Raw genomic sequence first — 17,969 nt, forward strand, 5'->3', positions numbered from 1 at the left:
CTCTCAAATTACAGGATCTGAGTGAGCGAGAGAAGTGTAAGTCTGGAGGAGATCAGTGAGGTTGTGGAGACCTTTAAATGTTAAGAGTGGTATTTAGTATTGTATTCTGTAGTTAACAGGGAGCCAGTGAAATTGAGAGAGAATAGGTGTAATATGTTGAGTGGATTTACTACAGCAGGATATTATCCTGGCAGCAGAATTTTGAAGAAGTTGTAAGCGATGGATAAGTTTTTGTGGGATGCCAGATAGAATAGCATTACAGTAATCTATACGTGACGTGACTCGGGCATTAAACAATACTTCAGTACTGTGTTGCGTAAGAACAGGACAAAGTCTGGAAATGTTTCGATGATAGAAGAAGGCAGACCCCGAAATGTTACTTATATGGGAGGAATGATTAATAATAATAATTATAATTATTATTATTTAATAATTGCCATTATTAGTGTATAAATGGATATAAAAAATTGCATTTAAACGATTCGCCAAAATCTGTTGTATGTAAACGATACTGTTTTAAACATTGTTTTTTCATCAGAAAACCCGGTTTCCACGTATACCAGTATTAGTTTAAATGGCACTTTTGCCACTCGCAATAAGGCTGACGCGCTGACGTATCGTGTCTACTGGTAAACACAGTGAATGCACCGTCTATCTATATATGTCTATGTATTTAAACTTGAGGTAGTGGTGACTACTGACAGTGCCAGCAGTCAGCTACTCCACAGTACCAGCAGCTACTCCACAGTACCAGCAGCTACTCCACTACACAGTGCCACCACTCAGTGTGCTCTAATCCACTGTGCCAGCACTCAGTGTGGCAGCTGTCAGTGTGGCTTATTTGAATCACATTAAGGTACAGTGATCCCTCGCTATATTGCGCTTCGCCTTTCACGGCTTCACTCTATCGCGGATTTTATATGTAAGCATATTTAAATATATATCGCGGATTTTTTGCTGGTTCGCGGATTTCTGCGGACAATGGGTCTTTTAATTTCTGGTACATGCTTCCTCAGTTGGTTTGCCCAGTTGATTTCATACAAGGGACGCTATTGGCAGATGGCTGAGAAGCTACCCAACTTACTTTTCTCTCTCTCTCTCTTGCGCTGACTTTCTCAGATCCTGATGTAGGGGGTGTGAGCAGGGGGGCTGTTCGCACACCTAGACGATACGGACGCTCGTCTAAAAATGCTGAAAGATTATCTTCACGTTGCTACCTTCTGTGTGCAGCTGCTTCGTGAAGCGACATGCTGCACGGTGCTTCGCATACTTAAAAGCTCAAAGGGCACGTATTGATTTTTGACTGTTTGTTTTTCTCTGTCTCTCTCTCTCTCTCTCTCCCTGCTCCTGACGGAGGGGGTGTGAGCTGCCGCCTTCACCAGCTTTGTACCGGCGGTGCTTCGCATACTTAAAAGCCAAACAGCCCTATTGATTTGTTTGCTTTCCTCTCTGTTTCTGACAGTCTGTGCTCCTGATGCGCACTCCTTTGAAGAGGAAGATATGTTTGCATTCTTTTAATTGTGAGACAGAACTGTCATCTCTGTCTTGTCATGGAGCACAGTTTAAACTTTTGAAAAAAAGACAAATGTTTGTTTGCAGTGTTTGAATAACGTTCCTGTCTCTCTACAACCTCCAGTGTTTCTGCGCAAATCTGTGACCCAAGCATGACAATATAAAAATAACCATATAAACATATGGTTTCTACTTCGTGGATTTTCTTATTTCGCGGGTGGCTCTGGAACGCAACCCCCGCGATGGAGGAGGGATTACTGTAATTCAGTGTTAAAAGTAAGTTCAATTATGATTCCTAGCAGCAAACGACTTCTAGCTAACAACACACCCATAGAAAAACAAAAACGAGACTGCATGGATAAAAACAATGAACAAAGGCGCCTACAACGCGCTTCTGAAACACCAGAACCAAAGGAGTCACGGCTTCAAAAAGAAACAGCTTTACTACAAATATATTTATTTAATTAAATGAAAACTTTCCCAGAACGCTCCCACCCTCCATGATTTTTCATCCCTACAAAGATTGGAGGGAACAGAAAGTAATTGCCATTCTTGGATTTGCGATTCTTTAGAGAATCGGGGGTTTACTGGTTTTACTATATAATGTAGTTAAAAATGTGTCACAAATAGGCTTATAGTGGCTGAAATTGTTTCATAGGCAGCAGACTCCAACTCAAGTGATGAAAAAACTGCATCGATTGATGCCCTATTGCTGGTATTTGGTTGCGAAGGAGCTATGGTTAATTGCTGTTCAAAATTAATAAACACAGCAATGTTACCCAATGAAGATTTAAAATCTGCATTGAAATCTCAAGGTAAAATTGTCGGCTACATGCAACCATGATGCATAACAGATCATTGTGGTTCTTTGCCGATAAATTATAGTGTCAGAGAAATACTGCATCATTATGATCTACAGACAAGCAGGCATGAGGTTGTTCATAGTGTCACTGAAATGCTGAAATACATTTATCCACTATATCCATGTTTCCTCTTTCACTGCTTCTTCTTTCCTCTAAAATTTGTGTATAAATTAAAATGGCTTGCATTTAGTATTTTACGATTGTGACATCATGTGGCTGTCTCCCTATGATTTCAATAAACGCGAGAAGTGTGAGGCACATGCTGCTATGCAACTGATGGAGCAGGTTGAAGCTGCTGCTGCAGCACGACTACTATTGTTTTGCTACCAGGAGTGGCTGTTAAATGAATAAATAAGGGAAACACAGAAATTATACACCTTGAGTTAACAACTCTAAGGGTAAATGTAAAACAGGAAACTAATCAATATTGAAATCACAAAAAATGTTTCTCTGTTTTAAGACAGATGAATCTGAAAAATCACCAATACTTTTCAAAGTGAGTTTTTGAAATTTTAAAATATTGTACAATGTGCAGTATTTGAGGTAATCTCAATGAGGACTGATCTTCCTTAAAAAAATGTACTTGAAAATTAAGCATGCCAAACTGGCCAAACAACAGCCGAGCTATTTCATGAAAACAGACTAAAGGACAGGCAGATATGATGATTATAGTAGGTGCTATTAACATTATATGTAAATGCACCTAAAAACGGTTATTAATTGAGTCATGCTGCCACCAAAGGTTTCTGACTTGTACTGTATTTTAAAAAGATAAATATTTAGAGTAGAACAGTTGTTCAAATGATGCAACAAATGTATTTTAAAATGCAAATTTTAAAAAGGCTTCAAACCGGTTTATGTACCATATATTGATTTCTGGGTATTTAAATCAAGGAAGGAATGCATAGTTGGTTTGTAAATGTGTGATTGACAGTAACATTTTAGACTTCAGCTACTGAAGTTGACTTACGAATGTTGGTGTATATAGGAGAGCAGAGGCCTCCAGCTCTATTCCTGGAGCGCTTCTGTGGCTGCAGGCTTTCATTTTAACTGTTTTCTTAATTAGTGACCAGATTTTGCTGTTGATTAACTTATTTTCCCTTCATTTTAATTGACTTGTTTATTTAAGATTCAGTCCACTGAATTGCTTCATATTTTTCCACACAAACAGAAAGCAGTGGTTGAGCGAGCCATCTGATGACCAGCTACTGTAAGTCATGGCCTCAAACTCCAACCAATTTCATTCCAACCAGTTTCTTAATTACAAGTCAATTCTTGTTGCTATTTAAACCTGTTAGTTAATTCCGTGGCTTGTCTGTGCTCTCATTCTGCCACAACACACATTTCCAAAACTGCACCATCAAAATGTTTGTGGACTTGAGCAGACTAACATTACTAAGACCCTTTTCTAAGACTTTTCTTTGTTTTCAGATATTGTATGATGTACACAGGTTAGCTGCTCATGTGTTGGTTCTTTTTTGTATCTCATTATTGTTTGGCTACTACTTAAGGAAAAAATAAATAAAGTGTCTGATTCTTTAATTGCAAGTCAGTTAAAATGAAAGCAAAAGAGTTAATTAGTTGCAAAAACTGGTCACTAATAAGAAAAACGTTAGAATAAAACCTGGAGCCACAGCAGCATTAGAATGGGAGCTGGAGACCCCTCATGCAGAGTATTTAAAGAGACAGAACTTATGGACCCCCTCTCCAAAGCAAGCTCTGTCAATACAGGTTTTATTCCACAGTCAGTGTGTTTGCTGCTGAGTGGTAGGGAAAAAACAAGACCACCCTCTGCCTCAGGCTCTTAAAGCAGAATTTTTGTTTTTCAACCATGGTCATTTCCTATTCTAAATAAAGGATGTTATTATTTCATTCAATTCTTTAAAGAATGATTTATATAAATATTTAGTTCAATGCATCCTTAGGTAAATGAATAGAAATGCACTGCATGTGTAAGATATTCATTGCAATGTCATTAACTCACCTTGCAAATGACAAATAAATAATGAACAAGTTAAAGAGATTTTGTTTAACCTATCCCAGAAAACTACTCAATTGTAAACTGTTTTATTCCTTTGTATCCTTGACCATTTATTTAAAACAGTGAAAGCAGTATATTATAATTCAAAATTATGTAGAGACATGTTACCTGTAAATAATAAAGTTATTGAAATTGATCTATAATTCATAAATCTATGAAACTCCTGCATTATATGTACCATGTGTCAATGTGATGTTTTTGGAACAGAAATATCGAATACCATAGCACATCAACACTGAGAAGGGGTACATTGCATTCAGTAGTGCTCAAAAAATTAGCTGTTACAGATAAAACAAACATTTTTAGAAATCAGTGTACACTGAGAAAATTTGTAAAAACTGAACGATATAATAAAAAAATAATTTTTGTATATATAAAAACAAGTAAAATATGCTAGCTTATATAAAAGGCTAGTGAGTGCATTATATAATAGAAAAATACTGTATATAATAAAGTATGCTCTGTTTTAGCATAAAATGAACCTATGATATGCATTATTGTGCATTGCCAATATGCTGGAGTTTTATGAGGAAGCACCAAATGAATTTAATTACAGAGGAGTATAAGAGGATATCTGTCTTGACTTCTATAAAGTTTTTGATAAGGCACTTGAATGAAAAGCTAGTTATTAAAGTATTAGAGGCAGAGAACGAGAGCACAGTATGCAGAAGAGTGTGGAATCAACAAACTCAAGCAAAGAACACCAAATGCCATTGTGCAAAGAACAGTTTTAATACAGTGAGGTCAAAGGATGGATTGTGAGGGGACTAGTCCTCCTTTTTTAATTTACATCTTGTAAAAGTGACACTAAAAGTTAGTTATAATTGCAGATGCCACAAAACATAAAGCACCAGGTTAAGGAGAACTTTGGATTTAGACAAAATTTACATTTGGGCGAATAAATGATACGCAAAGTAAAGTTTTTAGAAAATTAAAATATTAACTAAACAGAAGACGTTTTAGTGGTAAAATATACCTGAGAGTTCCATTTGATTTATTACTGTCCTTATCCAGATAGTGCAGAGAAGCAATTAAAAGGCTTAAAAATGTTTGATTATGCAGCATAATGTAAGGAATACAAGAGGTTATTTTTAAACTGTATAACATGCTTGTGAGGCCACACATGGAAAATTGAGTTCATGTTTGGTCTTCATATTAAAAGAAGGACATTATAGCTCTAGAAAAAATCCACAGAAGAGCTCCTACACTCTTTCAAAGACTGTGGGTTATGAACTACAAGGAAAGTGTGAAGGACCTAAATGTTTTAATCTTAAAAGTCAATACTGAGACTCATGAAGGAAGTAATAATGGTGGATGCCAACTAATACTTTAAAATTGGAAGTAGGTTAAAAGGAAATGTTTCAGAATCATTAATGTGGATACATGGAATAATTTGCCAGGTAATTTTGCTGAGTAATACTTTAGAAATATTCAAATACTTATTTAAGAATACTTATGTTTATTTTCTCATACTTAAATGTGAGAAAACAAACTGAATGTGCTGTTTCTGTCAGTTACTGCTGCAACACCCAGATTCAAAAATTCCATCCTTGAACAGGGTAACTCCCTATTTATTGGAAAGAACTTTGCTGGATCAGCTCTATCAATTCTTGTAGAAAGTCTGTAGACCCCATATAATCACCTTTGTTTGAGGTTACAGAGATTTAGTTCCATCAGAACATAGATCCTCACTCATTCTCCTGGAGGGCCAAAGTGACTGCAGGTTTTCCATTCAGCCAGTTTCTTAAGTAAAACCTAAAGCAATATTTTTTGAGCTTAGTTTTAGTTAGTTTACTTGTTACAATTCAGAGCCCTTAATGGCTTATTTTACTTTTAAGCAGCTTCATTTAGCATTTAATTCGTTCCTGTTTTCTTAACCAGCCACAGTTAATAACAAAATGCAAATAACAAAGAAACCACCAACTCTCCAGCTAACTTGGTTCCATTTACAATGGTAAATGTGCATTACAAACTGTCTTTGTTAATAAAATGCTTAGAAATAAATGAGAGAGTAAAAAGAAGAATCATGAAGTGCAAATTGGCTGGATGAATTGCTAACATGCCATATAATTAAATTTTAAGTTTCACTATCAGGAGGGACTGTCTTCTAATTAGGAAACTAGATGGAAAAAAAACCTGCAGCCACTGCGGCCCTCCAGGACCTTGACTGAAGATCCCTGCCTGTTAGTAATAATAGAGGAAGACGTTTTGTTTGCCATATGGATACACTCTATTGTTGTTCTCTGGTCAGTTTCTCATGTTTGTATATTGTTTTTCTTGTTATCTTAACCAATATTGCACAGAATGTTTCATAACTGGTTTCAATTGCTCATTAAACAGCTGGAATATAATGCTCTATGACAAATCATAAGGTTCCTGGAGGATGAGACTAACATGACTAAAAACCAAATTTTTTTCCATTTTTATTTAAAATTTTGCTTTAACCTACAAGGAGTGCTTAGTTGTCTACAACAAATTGCATTTTCCAACTGTTTGCCAAGTTTTGCAAGAATAAGTCCATTATTGTAATGAATCTTAGGCAACACATAATGTATACTGTAATATTCTATATCCATTTCATTCCTCCTTTTATATCAAACTGCACATTTATTATTCACAGAAACAACTAAGTTAATACCAATGGTACATAGAAAATCACAGCAAGCACCATTTTTTCATTCCATTTTTATAAAAATCATGAATTAGCTATTAATTCTCAACAATGAAAAAATTAAATTACTAAACTTATATATATATATATACTAAACATATATATGTACTAACATTATGATGACAGCTTGATGCCATATATTTCCATGTGGTTTAGTTAATTTCCGACTTGCTTCTCCTGTTTTTCTACTAATTTCTAAATGGTTGTCAGTCTGTAGACTGATCTGAGATAAAACATACTGCCTGCTATACACACTGGCAGGAAATTCTTATATATGACTTGATTAGCCTTACGATTACTAAAAAATATATCTATTTCACTCTGAACCCACCATTATCACTGGTATATTTTTATATTTCTAAAAGCTAGACCTGTTACTTTAAAATTATCAACAGACTAACTTCAAAACTTTTCAATGAAAAACATTACTATCTAAGGACTTTGTGATAATGTATTAACATTACGATCCAGGCTACATTACCTCATATTTGAGACAAATGTAAATAAAGCCATTCTAAGATGAAAATGAATTCCATTATCAAGACTTTCTTTTGCCATTAGAGAACATCCAGCAATAAGCAGGTGTTTGAATATTTAAACTTTCTCTGATGATTCAAAAAGCAAATGGATATAACAGACCTTTTATATCTCTAACCTTTTTTTAAACAGTATTAATTCTTTTGAAGTTTTTCTTCAGAACTACTTATTTTTTAAATTAACCTGTGAAACTCTAATTAAATAATTCAAGCAACATCATTAAAAGAAATATATCTTGATAATAAAGTTACATAACTATATAACTATAAAAATATGAATTAATGGAAAATGTGATGTCTTGTGAATATGACTTTATGAAGTGGGAGCTTTCAGTGATACAATTTCTGTGTCCCCTTTATTTGAAAAGCAAGTCTGAACGAGCTTATCCTGTCACTGTCTATGAAAGGAATGCACTTAAAAATATATGCTCACTCATATGCAAGCATGCCCACATTATAAATCTGTCTTAGGTATGACTCTTGAAAAGGGGGAGTTTAAAAACATTTACTGCTGGTACTGTGAGTATTTAAAAAGTAACATTTTCTTTTCTCTTAGTAAATAACACAAGCAGGAAAGAATCACATACAAATTAAAGTGTAATGCTTGACAATGCAAAAATCTACTTTAGAAATGTTCTCCAAAAGAGGCTTACAAAAACATGTTTTATCTCAACTTACTATTAAATGAAGATATGAGACTTGCATTACTTTTACAGTTTCTTCCTAATTTAAAATTTCAATATCAGCCTGCTGTTGGATATAATACAATTATCACTAGCATGATGTCAAATGCTCCCTTAAATCTTCTGGGTGGTTTAAGAGGAAAGACAACCCTCTAATTATGTAACATCTACTTAAACTGGTGAGTACTCCATCATTTTGTCCATGTCTTTCCACAGCTCCCCATAACCTCCCCAAACCCAACTCTGCCTCTGCTTCAGCTTTATTGGCTGTAAGAAGGAAAGGTGGGGGGGGGGGGGGTCGGGGGTCAGACAGTCACACTTCGCACCTAGGCTATCTGGCTAATTTTAACATCCCCCATTGTTAAGGCATTATAATCCATGGCAATTTAGATGCTATCTACAACTAGTGTTGAAAAACAATAAAATTACAGGTTGCAAACAAATGTGATTATTCCTGAGACAGTTTAGTGGTTGTTAATAAAATAAAGATGTGCATTCGCACAAAAGTAGAGAAAAGTGAGAATTAATTAAAAAAAATTTTAAGAATGTAGTGAGAAGTTAAGCAAAATGACACCTTTTATTGGCTAACTAAAAAGATTACAATATGCAAAAATAAAGGAAATCTCCAAATTCAGTAATAAAAACCCTGTCATAAAAGTTACAGATAAATGATAATATATGTGAGCAGGCAATATAATATTTATGTTTGAAGGGAACAGGAAGGTACTATAGGTGAACATTAAAGAAGAGAAGCAAGATGAAAGCCAAAAAAAGGAAAGGAGATACCATCATTTCAACCGGCCTGAAAGTATTTAATGATACAGCAAATGAGACATTTTGCACAAATGGCATTGTTAGCATAACCTTGGTGCTAGGTGCAGAAAGGAAGCGCAGCTCTGCAATCATAGTAATGATGAATTACCGTGCTGCTGACAGATTGTTACATCTGCTGATAGTAACAGTAAGCAACACCATCTGATATGCTATCAGCTATCCTGCTATCTTTCATCCAGCAAATTTATTCTTTTAAAAGAGATCTAAAATTGTAGCAAACAGATGGAAGGCACTGTGACAATCCCACTGGAATCTGGTAAAAATAAATTGTACTCCACAGTAGGTTTCACTATGTCTCCATTACTATGAACAGAATGTAACACAGTAAAATGCTTTACCCTTTCAGGGTTGCAACAAGCATTCAAATGTGGGATGCTACCTTTCCTACAGCCCTTTCACCTCATTGCTACAGCTTGGAGCTGATTATAGGCCTTAATTACAAGTGATTCAATGAAATGATATTTGCCTGTGTGAATATCACCTGTCTAGTTAGATAGCAATAAAATCACAGTTAAATTCAAATCATTGATTGATGATGAGATAAGAATGGGAACAAAACAAGCATGACTTCATTCACAGTGACACAACAAATCTTCATGGATCCCCTGATTAATTTTCCATCAACCCTGCTACTCCTCTTATCGTACCTTTACTGGCATAATCTCCATGACCTCTTAGAGCAGCTGTCTATCTTTTTTCTTAGCTCCATGCTGATTCAACAAGTCAGGCTCCATTACCCTTCTCTCCTTTCCTGTTTTCATCTTATCCATGCTGTATCTTGTCTCACCATTGCAATACGGCTACAGTATATGAATTTAGCTACTTTCAATTATGTTGCATCTAATAGACGTCTGGTTTTTTACATAATCGTACAGCAATTTTAGTTACAATAATTTTTACACTTACCGGCACATAAATAATTCTTGCATTATCCCCTCACCTTAATGGCCTACCATAACAATAATATTTACATACATATAGTCCTTATAGCCAAGCAACTTTTATCACTTAGTAGTTAATAAAAATCTGTTCCTCTTATCTGTTTTTCCCATTTGGCCATCCACTACAGTACACACAAGAACTGTTCATCTCACCTGTGTCTTGGTGGGTGTTATCATTTTGTAATTGCACTTGGCTAGAGAGCAATATAAACTAATTTTGATACAGAAAAATTAATCTAAGTCACCCTTTCTGTAAATCAAAACATTTCTAGAGTTTCAAGTAATTTAATATTATTACAAAGATCTGTACAAAAGTAGGAGATTTATTTTCTATTCAGAACCTGTAGGATGACAGCGAAGCTGGCAAAAAATGATTGACGTCCTTGCATCCATTCAGGGAAAACAACTATTAGGTCCACATGGTGCTATTCTTAGGGATGAGTAGCAGGCGAAAGTCACGTTTCAAGACAAGATGGTACTTGACTGTAATCCCCCCTATTCTCCAGTCAAACAAAACACTTGTTTGAGTTTCTTGGTTGACCATGTAAATCCGAGAAGCACAAGCATCCATTGCCATTCTTAGTGTGTAAATACAACAGGGGATTATCTGTGTGAAGCAATTTTCCACTTTTTCCTTCTGTGAAGCCATTATATTATCCATTGTGCAGGGCTGGGTCAGAGACATTCAGGTTGTAACATTTTCTCTTAAGAATTTCATCCTGTGATAAGTACTTCCTTCAAGTTTTGAAGGAACTATAATATGTAACAGATGAGAAAGCCATTTATGAATATGTTATTAAGCCACCATGTGTTGTCTTACAAATAAATGTTACATATAACTTTTAGATGTACATAAAAAAAAATGATATGAAAGTTTTGTTTACAGCAAGGTTGCCAAAACTAAAACAGTGATTGATTGATTGATTAATTAGCAAAAGGCTTTGTTTTTCTCAGAGAGCTTGATAAAATAGATAGATAGTCTATAATTATGTAATGCAAATGATCAAAAATAAATATGAGGTTCACTATGAGTCAAATTATAAAGGGTTTATGACCACCCAGAAAAACATTGTAATCTTTCCCAATTAAAAAGATTAACAGCTTACGCCATAAAGAAAAACATACAAAAATAAGTGGATTTAGAGGTTACATGCAGGTCTTGCACCTGCTTCATCTTTAGAAAGTAATTTAATACCACACTATCCCTCCATTGTTGACATAATTTGCGCATACATGGTTTTCTTTGTTCAGACAATAGGGTAAAAATCTATGTTAATGTGAAAAAGGTGTGGAATAGATACAACAATACCTTTTTATGTTATGCATTAGCTTTTAAGCAGTAAATACTAATCAACAAATATGATGAATGGTACAAAGTCTTAGTGGCAATGCAGATTACAGAAGTAAAAAAGGATGGCTGCATCTCTACTTTGGGGCAAATGCAACACTGAGACACTGCATACAGCTTTAAAGAAACACAGAACAAGGCTGTTCAGTAGCAACAGCTAATCAGTATGGTTATGGTCTTTCCATGCATATGCAAATGTCATCATAAGGTCACTTGAAAAGCATTCTACTGTTATTTATATACTGCTTTTTCAGCAACTTTTTCACAAAGCCAAAACCAACTTAATAAATCAATGGAGACATTACAATTTGTGTAGGTCTTCCATAGAATCTTAAAAAAAAGAACAAAATAGAGTAAAAATAAATGGCAGTTATATCTCAACTAACACTGTGACCAGTGAAGCAGAGAACAAACTGTGGAGGCACATTCAGCAACAATTCTCTGCTATCCATATCACTCACTGCACAATCAGCTTGAGCTGATAGTAAGGAGGGACAGAAGATGGCAACACAGAGTCATATTTAACAGATTTATATTGCTGCACAAAAGAGAGCGAGAATGCAACTAACTGAGTATATATTTTGATGTCAGCTGTAAAAACTTAAGAATATCTTAATGTAAACTGTAATAATCGCAAACTCTTCTGAGTTTATGAATAATTAAGTGAAAAAACAGATGAGTCACAGAAAGCAATAGTGTTTTCTGGCATGTCAGCAATGTTTATTCCTTATTTTTTCTGGTGCAGTGCCCCCAGGACAGGCGTCATTCCTGCTAATGTGAATAAAATCTGTGTTGAATAGTGTGAACGGAGTGCTGGCTCCCGGCTAACAGCAGTCATTGTTGGCTGTGTAGTGGGCTTATCACTGCTTTCATCCTGGTTTTAAAAGGTGAGGAGATGAGAGAAATCTGTTGAGTAACCTTGCATAAACAAAGAGCCCTAATAATTATCTCCAGTGCCAAAAGCAAGGTGGAGAGAGGCAATGTCACTTGGGGTTAAAATGCATTAGGAAGAGTCACCTGACTACAAAAAAATCACATTTTTCCTCTGAAGTATGACAAGCATTTTTAAACAAATTGCCTATTTTAGAGGATATTAGTGCAAACTGTTTTAGTCTAAAATGAATACTTATGTGCTTGAGAAAAAAAAATCGCTGAGAGTATAACAACAAAAGATAAATAATTAAGATTTTTTTTAATTTTCATGTAAAATGAAATTTATACACCAATATATGACTGAGTCACACATATTCTTCAGTTTTTTAACTCTGTTTCCCAAGTGCAGTCAGCTGCTCCCATGGAGCTACAATTTAAATGGCTTGAAAATAGCTTTCTGATAAAAATTTGCCATGTGCTAAAAGGTATTCTGGATTGCAGGTTCTACAATAAAGGATAACATTTATTTTAGTTAACTTTTCATTTATACATTATATATTGAACACTCTCCGTATGGTTCACTGTTTACATTTTAATTACAAGTGGAATAAATATTCAGCGAAGTAAATGGGCAGATCAGCAAGAGAATATAAAGATGTGGATTATACACAAGGTTACATTTCACTAGTTATCCCAAGTTTGGTCATGTATTAAATATGTCGTATGTGTCAAACTGTGTGTATATATATATATATATATATATATATATATATATATATATATATATTACAAAGCTATATTACAATTACAAAATTGCATTTTATTTATTGTACAGTATATAATATGTTCTGGGATTACTTGGTAGACTGTTGTTTTGCTTAAGAAAACCACAGAAGCCAGCAGAAAGCATGTGTCCTATGTTTGACTTGCAGTATACAATGAATACATTATAATTTATAATTTATTGAGTTTCATAGATTAAATGGTCATTTTTGCAGATTTCTATGTGATATTTAGCTTACATCGCCATTTACGTGTCATTTGTTTATATTTAATTAAATATGAAGGGTGAAGCTATTGCATGCAGATAGATAGATAGGTGTGACTATATTGTGAAAAGAGGATGAAACAGGTGCTTCTTCAAAAAAGCTCTAAAAGTCATGTTCAAAAGGCCTTTGATATGAACTTCTGATCTTTAAATAAGAAAGGTCTTTGTATTATTAATTAGGAAGCATAAATTACGTACATAATCCCTTTCATATGAAAACACCAGTGGTTAAAAGCAACCCAGAAGGTTTTAACACTTTATTGCCTTTCTGAAATGATAAGAGATCATATGCACAGATCCCACTCTTCTTGGAAACAGATGATTTAAACATCACAAGATTGTATTGTGCTGGCAATATAAAACTCAGAACATCAGCAAAATCACCTTCAAGGTATGCAATATCTGTTGTGTTAAGTAGCAATGTGGATCAGATAAACAAAATATGTCAGTGTAATTATGGGTGTGAAAAAAGCTCACATGCATTCTGCTCTTCTGAACGGTCTCGCGCAAACACTCTTCTCACAGTTTATTTTACCTAATTACTATGCTAGATACACATAAACAGAATGGCACATTCGTAACAACCAGTTATTCCCACTTGGTTTACTTTTGGAAACTCTCCTCATTAAATATATCCTTACTAAACCCAATGGAGCATACTGTAAACTCAATCTGTAGGCACCAAAATCACAATTTAGGCACTTATGGGACCGAAGATATTCCACTGGATATGTTTTGTAATACATTTTCCACAGATTGTAATCTATGGTAGCCAGCAGCCCTTTTTAATTGATTAGACAGCCACTTTTCCATAATCTGGAAAAAAATAATTAGACGGCTTAGAAATACATTAGAGAAATCTAATAACGACAGATTACTAAATTAAAATGTAATGCCTCAGACTTCAAATTTAAATATACCTTTATTGGATACAATACATAGAGGTATAGTTTAAAGATGTTTTACCCATCTAGTCAATTCACCTGCTAAATGCAAACAAGTGTCTTGCATACTTAATTTGCTGATTTGTATTCAAATTCCATACAGATTCATGCACTATCTTGACAGAGTGAAGTTAATTTGAAAGTCAAGATCTGGGTGAAATTTTTGAAACTCAGAGTGCCTAGTCAAACACAATGCTTTATTGGCACTCATGTCCTAATCTGGACAATGAAATGCATTTAAATTGATCTTAATTGCCTCTAGAATCTGAACTTGAAGACCATTGGTCTCAAATATACATGTTATAAGGTTGGACTAATTTTTACTTGGGGTCGCCCTTAAATGCAGAATTGCACACTTATTTGGTTATTACCTGGTTTTGCTTTCTTGCTTTTGTCCAATGAGAAAAGGGGATTTTGCATACTATATGGGTCAATTATGTATTCATTGACGCTTTTCATTGCATATTAATTTTTAATAGACAAAATCAAACAGGAAAGTGCATTATTAGTAACTTTACATACTTATTGAACCTTCTGTATGTAGTTCTGAATTACTTACCCCTTTAAAGAATTAACTTATAAAAGGAAGAAAAGCATTATTTCAAATAAGTAATGTATGGAACACCAAAATAATATGAAAACATAAGAATCAGAAATATGATCGCATTATGGCATAATACTTTAATGAAAATGGCATATGGAGCTGATTTTAGAACAGTAGTTTGATGATGCAATTCACTGACCTCGACTTTAACTGTTTTTTGTTCAGAATCCGTTTGAAGTCTGTCTTAATAGACTTGACTGTGCATAAACATATGGATATGATTTGTATAATTGTATCCCTTCTTCAATCAATCACTGTTTATGGTGAGTCTTGTTCAGTAACTCACTTGATTTGAGTAAGAATGCACTATGCGTGAACATATCATCTTCAAGCCAAAGTGGTGTTCTTAATTTTGCAATAACAAGAACTGTAACCTACATGAATAATATAACATTTTTGCTGCACAGTAGGTGAAAGAATTTACTATGTATCATTTCACTTTTGAATAGCATAATTTTGCCTAGTATGTTGTGTTGTCAATATTGTACCATTGAATTCAGTGAATGTATTCCCTTTTTCAATTAAACAAGTTTTTCTTAAAATAATAAAGTGTATTAATTAAGAAGGATTTGAGGTTTTGGCACCCCATTTATTACAGTCTTGTAGTTTTATCAAATTATATTTTCACTAAATGTTGATACTTAGTTTGGCAAACATTTACCACAGCGACTGCTTTAGAGCTGTAATCTAAAACCTTTCCTTCTTTGTCTTTGTATTTGGCTATAACACAGTGTTTGGAAGAAAAAAATTATGGTTTATTCACAAAAATAAAAAAAAGAAATGTAATATTGTTTAAAACCTGTCCACCTTAGCATCAAATTAGGAAGATCTATATTACTGTGAATCTTTTAAAAAATACATTGATCTATCAGTGGATATAGTACATCTTTGCATGTGCCATTAACTAAATAATATCAGCACAACTTTACAAAATTCTGATTATATATCTGTAATAAATAAATATATGTTTAGTCTCACTAGAAGTTTAATTAATATTAATTGCACAAACAGCAAAGAGTAAGATAAAGCCAAAACAACCACAATCAAAATCCACCTGCATGGGTCTCATCTTCACAAGCAGAAGATTCAACTGCTAAAATATAATCATGTCCTCTGCAATGCTAAATTTCAGATTAAAACGGCATACAATCCTCACAAAATGCATTTGTTTCACATGCCTGCAGTCTACAAAATGCAGTAAATTATTTTTGAAAAGTCTTCCCAATATTCATATTTTGGAAAAATATCATCTAATTTTATTTCATAACATCCAGATGGCAGTAGATCTTTTTTTTTCTCAAGTGAAGAAATGCATAAATAGAAGAAATCATATAGACTAAGCATTGAACACAGTGGACAATTCTTCTCCTTTTTATCCTTAAATTTATACATAGTTTTGATTAATCAAGTAACTAGTTCAGACATTAATAAATTAGACTTGTTGATTTTTTTTTTGAAAGCAGTGCAAGAAACCAAATGTATTTCACCTCACTTTGTGATACTGTGCATTGTGCAACATAATTTAGTTTAACTGTGAGCTTACCTTTATAAGACAGCTTCAGCCGAGGGACGTTGTTCTTTCCCTGTTGACTGCGCACACTTGCTGGCATTGATACCCAAGAGAGTAGAAGTACAATCCCAATGAGGTAGTCCATGGTACCAGTGAAGAAATTTGGAGTAAAGTCCTTCTGAATCAGTCCCCACGTAGTTCAGAACAGGATCCTAGAAACTGAAGGTTAACAGGTGACTTAGGTCAGCTTCACTGAGAAAAGCCAGGTCCCAATAGTTTTTGCTCACATTGCTCTTGGTTTACGAGTCAGGGGATAGGAAGTTCAAACAACATGGAAAAATGACCACAGAGAGCTAAAGGTGCTGCCTAATGAAGCACAAATGTGCTGTGGAAAGAAAACTACCAGGGGTTACTTTAGCAGAGCCTTTTTTTTCTTCCCACTGCTTTTGAAAAAGCCACCGGCAGGAGCTAATCCTCTTCTCAGCTTCAGAGCACTGAGTGTAGCCACACCGACAGTAAGGGAATGAGAGTGAGCACGCCAGAGAGAGAGAGAGAGAGCGAGCGAGCGAGCGAGCGCAGTTCTGCCTGAGCTCCACTGCATGCAGCGAGATGACAGAAGATCCTCCTGACAGGTTTTTCTGAGCTCGCTCTCTCTCTCTCTCTCTCTCCCTCTCTCTCTCTCTCTCTCTCTCTCTCACACACACACAACACCCAAACTCCCCCCCCCCCCACCCAACTGTCTGACAATGAGAACGCAAGCAAGTTTTGTCCCACCTCTTTCCTCTCTCATGGTGTAACACCACATAAAAAACACATGTGGAACAAGGCTGAGGGTAGCCTTCTTCTCGCACTTCAAGTCATTTCACAAAAGATGAGAACCAGCTGATTATATACATGCTGTACATATATATGTATATATGGAACTGAGAGTTCAATTTAAAATATATAAATACAAAATAAAACACACTCTTGCAAGAATGTGTGTGCCGTTTTAAAAGTTGTTAAACAGAACCCAGCTTGTTTGTCAAAGCTGCTTAAATGTAAGCTCCTTCAATAAACTGATTGAACATTCATGTCTAGATTTTTGTTTTCCAGAGGAAAGTGATTTCTCTCTCTTCCTCTCCCTCTTTTCATTGCACAGCATTTTTTTTCAATAAAAGATTGCTGTGAGTTTTAATATATCCTCAACACTGAGCAATAAATCACAATGAACAAGTGTTACAAGACAATTACTCTGGGAGGCACAAATGCATGAAATTAGCAGCATGTCTCAAGATTTCACAGCAATTCAGAACTGTTTTTCTAAAAGGAGAATTCAAGATAAATGGTATACATATAAACAACACTCTGTCTTTGCTGCTTAAACAATTTAAAAGTGCAGCATGCACTTGATGTTGCATTCTGTAAAATGTGTTCAACATTTTGGCTATTGGAAAATGTTTAAATATAAAATTAGGATGGAATAAGCTGTGCAACCATAACAAATTAAAACAGGACCTAATTGCACAATGAAATATTGTTTTTTTTTCTTTTTAATATGTAGTAAAGAACCTTATTACAG

General features: G+C 34.7%; 1 protein-coding gene across 3 annotated transcripts in view; it reads right to left on the bottom strand.

Annotated features, from left to right (window-relative positions):
* The window catches only part of sema3ab (sema domain, immunoglobulin domain (Ig), short basic domain, secreted, (semaphorin) 3Ab), a 453,520-nt gene that overhangs the window by 262,462 nt on the left and 173,089 nt on the right, over nt 1–17,969 (bottom strand). For 2 of the 3 annotated variants that reach the window (XR_007933636.1, XM_028814974.2), the window contains exon 1: nt 16,442–17,024. Coding sequence is in view for 2 of the 3 variants with exons in the window: in XM_028814974.2 (XP_028670807.1) it covers nt 16,442–16,553 (112 nt within the window). In the remaining variant the exon portion in view is untranslated. Of the gene's footprint in view, nt 1–16,441; nt 17,025–17,969 lie in introns of those variants that run through there. The other variant, XM_051919816.1, reaches the window with a different exon arrangement.

The sequence above is a fragment of the Erpetoichthys calabaricus genome, chromosome 1, assembly GCF_900747795.2.
Source record: "Erpetoichthys calabaricus chromosome 1, fErpCal1.3, whole genome shotgun sequence".
NCBI classification, from domain to species: Eukaryota; Metazoa; Chordata; class Cladistia; order Polypteriformes; family Polypteridae; genus Erpetoichthys; species Erpetoichthys calabaricus.